This window comes from Aegilops tauschii, chromosome 1 (assembly GCF_002575655.3).
Source record: "Aegilops tauschii subsp. strangulata cultivar AL8/78 chromosome 1, Aet v6.0, whole genome shotgun sequence".
In the NCBI taxonomy this organism is placed as follows: domain Eukaryota; kingdom Viridiplantae; phylum Streptophyta; class Magnoliopsida; order Poales; family Poaceae; genus Aegilops; species Aegilops tauschii.
Window position 1 is genome coordinate 94443467 of NC_053035.3, and position 2304 is coordinate 94445770.

General features: G+C 48.4%; 1 protein-coding gene across 1 annotated transcript; it reads right to left on the reverse strand.

Annotated features, from left to right (window-relative positions):
* Positions 1-393: 393 nt before the first annotated feature.
* Positions 394-1752, reverse strand: LOC109743417 (putative cyclin-dependent kinase F-2). Its single transcript, XM_020302507.4, has one exon. It carries the CDS (start codon positions 1576-1578, stop codon positions 625-627), a length of 954 nt encoding a protein of 317 aa, XP_020158096.1. The 5' UTR covers positions 1579-1752; the 3' UTR covers positions 394-624.
* Between the last annotated feature and the right edge of the window lie 552 nt (positions 1753-2304).

Here is a 2304-nt window from a genome sequence, read left to right on the forward strand (position 1 = left end):
ATATTAATGAAATATACCGTGTTCTACGGGTTGGGCTTCAAAAAATCTAGATGCTGAAAGTGTTATGCAGATTATCTAGCAACAGATCAAACTGTTTACAGTTCACAACAAATATTAAGTTTTTATTGGTTATAAGAAAAACTAGATTTTGCTAAAAAAAAGCATGATCGCCTGTTTATTGTTGTGCAGATTTCATGTGTGTTGCTCCGAACTGATGAAATTCAGCTTGCTAGTGGAATATCCTTCTTGGGTCAGCATTTGTTTTTCTTCGTTGGACTTCACATCTATTTAGTCCATGCATCAACATCAAAATTTTCAGCTAGATTAGCAGATTCAGACCGTTCATAGAAAGCTCAACCAGATTCAGGAACCTGCCTTTAGCAGATTCAGACATTATTTGTTCAAACTTGGCTTTTAGCTCCATCATGTAATTTACATGCTACAGTAACTGAATCATTGATTGCTCAGAGGATTACATGGCGAGGAACCCATAAACTAAGTTTGGGCCGTGCAACTAATTACAGTACATAATAACACAGTAATTAAGCTAACTCAGTGTCAGTGGCACTGCAATGAAATAATTAATCAGTGGCACTGCATCTATCAGATGCTACATCAAGCTAATTAACTCATCAGCGACACAAAGCCAGGGTGCTCTGCTGCCTTGGGCTTGCTGAACCACCGGTGCTCGAGCGCTTCCGCCGCCGTCAACCTCTCGTCGGGGTTGAAGGCAAGCAGGCCGGTCAGGACCTCACGCCCGGCTTCTGAAAGCTCCTCCAAGAACTCCAAATCCAGCTTCCCCGTAGAAGTGATATGGTCTCGCAGCTTGTACATCTCGGCGAGCAGCTCCTCCTCTGTCTCCGCCACGAAGAGGGTCCCGCCGGTCAACATCTCCGCCATGATGCACCCAAGCGCCCACATGTCCACGGCCTGGCCGTAGTACCGGTTGCCTTCCAGCTGCTCCGGCGAGGTGTAAATCAGGGTGCCGACGCAGCACTCCTCATAGGGCACTCCGTCCGGCTTCGCCCGCATCGCCGACCCAAAGTCACCAACCTTGAGCCCGCCGAAGAAGCCGACCATGACGTTCTCCGGCTTAAAGTCCCGATGGATGACGCCGGCTCCATGTATCTTCCTGGCCGCGTCCAGGAGCTGCTCCATCATCACGCGGGTCCCCTCCTCGGATACAGGCCTCCAGAGTGACTCGCGCAGGGTGCGGCCGTCGGCGACGAGCTCCATGACGAGGAACACATCCCCTGTCTTGGCGTCCGTCGCCACATCCAAGATCTCGATAATCGACTCGTGACCCCGGCACGCCGCGAGGCAGCCGGCCTCGCGCGTGATCGCGCGGATGTCGGGCGGGCCGTGCCTGCCGGCCCCGTTGCCGCGGACCCACTTCACGGCGACTTTCTTGCCGGTGCGGCGGTCACGCGCCTTGAACACCTCGCCGTAGGTGCCTTCTCCAAGCACCTCAAGCTTCTTGTAGTCGGAGATGCTTCCAAACGCGTATCGGGGCTTCTTGCCGCCATGGACGCGCAGTTCTTGTCCCTCCGCCGGGCGCTTGCGGATGGCCGTCGACATGACCCGGGCTTAGAACGCGCGCCGAGAGCAGATCAGAGCAAGAGGGGCGGGATTCGTGTGCGTCGGGAGCAGAGGAGATCGAGGTGGATGAGAGGAAGGATCGAGGATGAGGATTGAGGAGGATGAGGATCGAGGCTGTTTTATGGGCTGGCACTGGCAGCGCGCGTCTCCGAATTAGCGCGGGATTCAGACAGATTGCGTACGCGTCGCGTTTACGCGGGTGACGCTCGCAGTCAAAGGGACAGCTCACTTTGAAATCGCTTCGTCACCCGCGAGCCAACTCGTACGCCACTTTTTTTTTCAAGTTTTCTCTTTTTTTTTTGTTCCCTTTTATTTATTATTTGATTGTAACAAATACAAGATTTTTTAAAATGTTCAAACAATTCTTAAAAATTCAAAAAATCGGTTCACTTTGAAATCGGTTCGTCACCCGCTAAGCCTACTAATACGGGTTTTCCCTTGCGATCCATCAGGCCATTCATCATTTATTTTTATTTTTTATTTTTGTGTTTTCTCTCTCTTTTTTGTTACCTTTTATTTATTTTAAAATTTGCTATTGTAAAAAAATAATACATGTTTTAAAGAAAATGCTGAAACACTTCTTAAAAATTCAAGAATTATTTTAACTGTGTGAACACTCCTTAAAAACTACATGAATATTTCTATAATATACACGAACACTTATTTTTCCCTTTTCTATATAAAAATATATGAATATTATTTAAA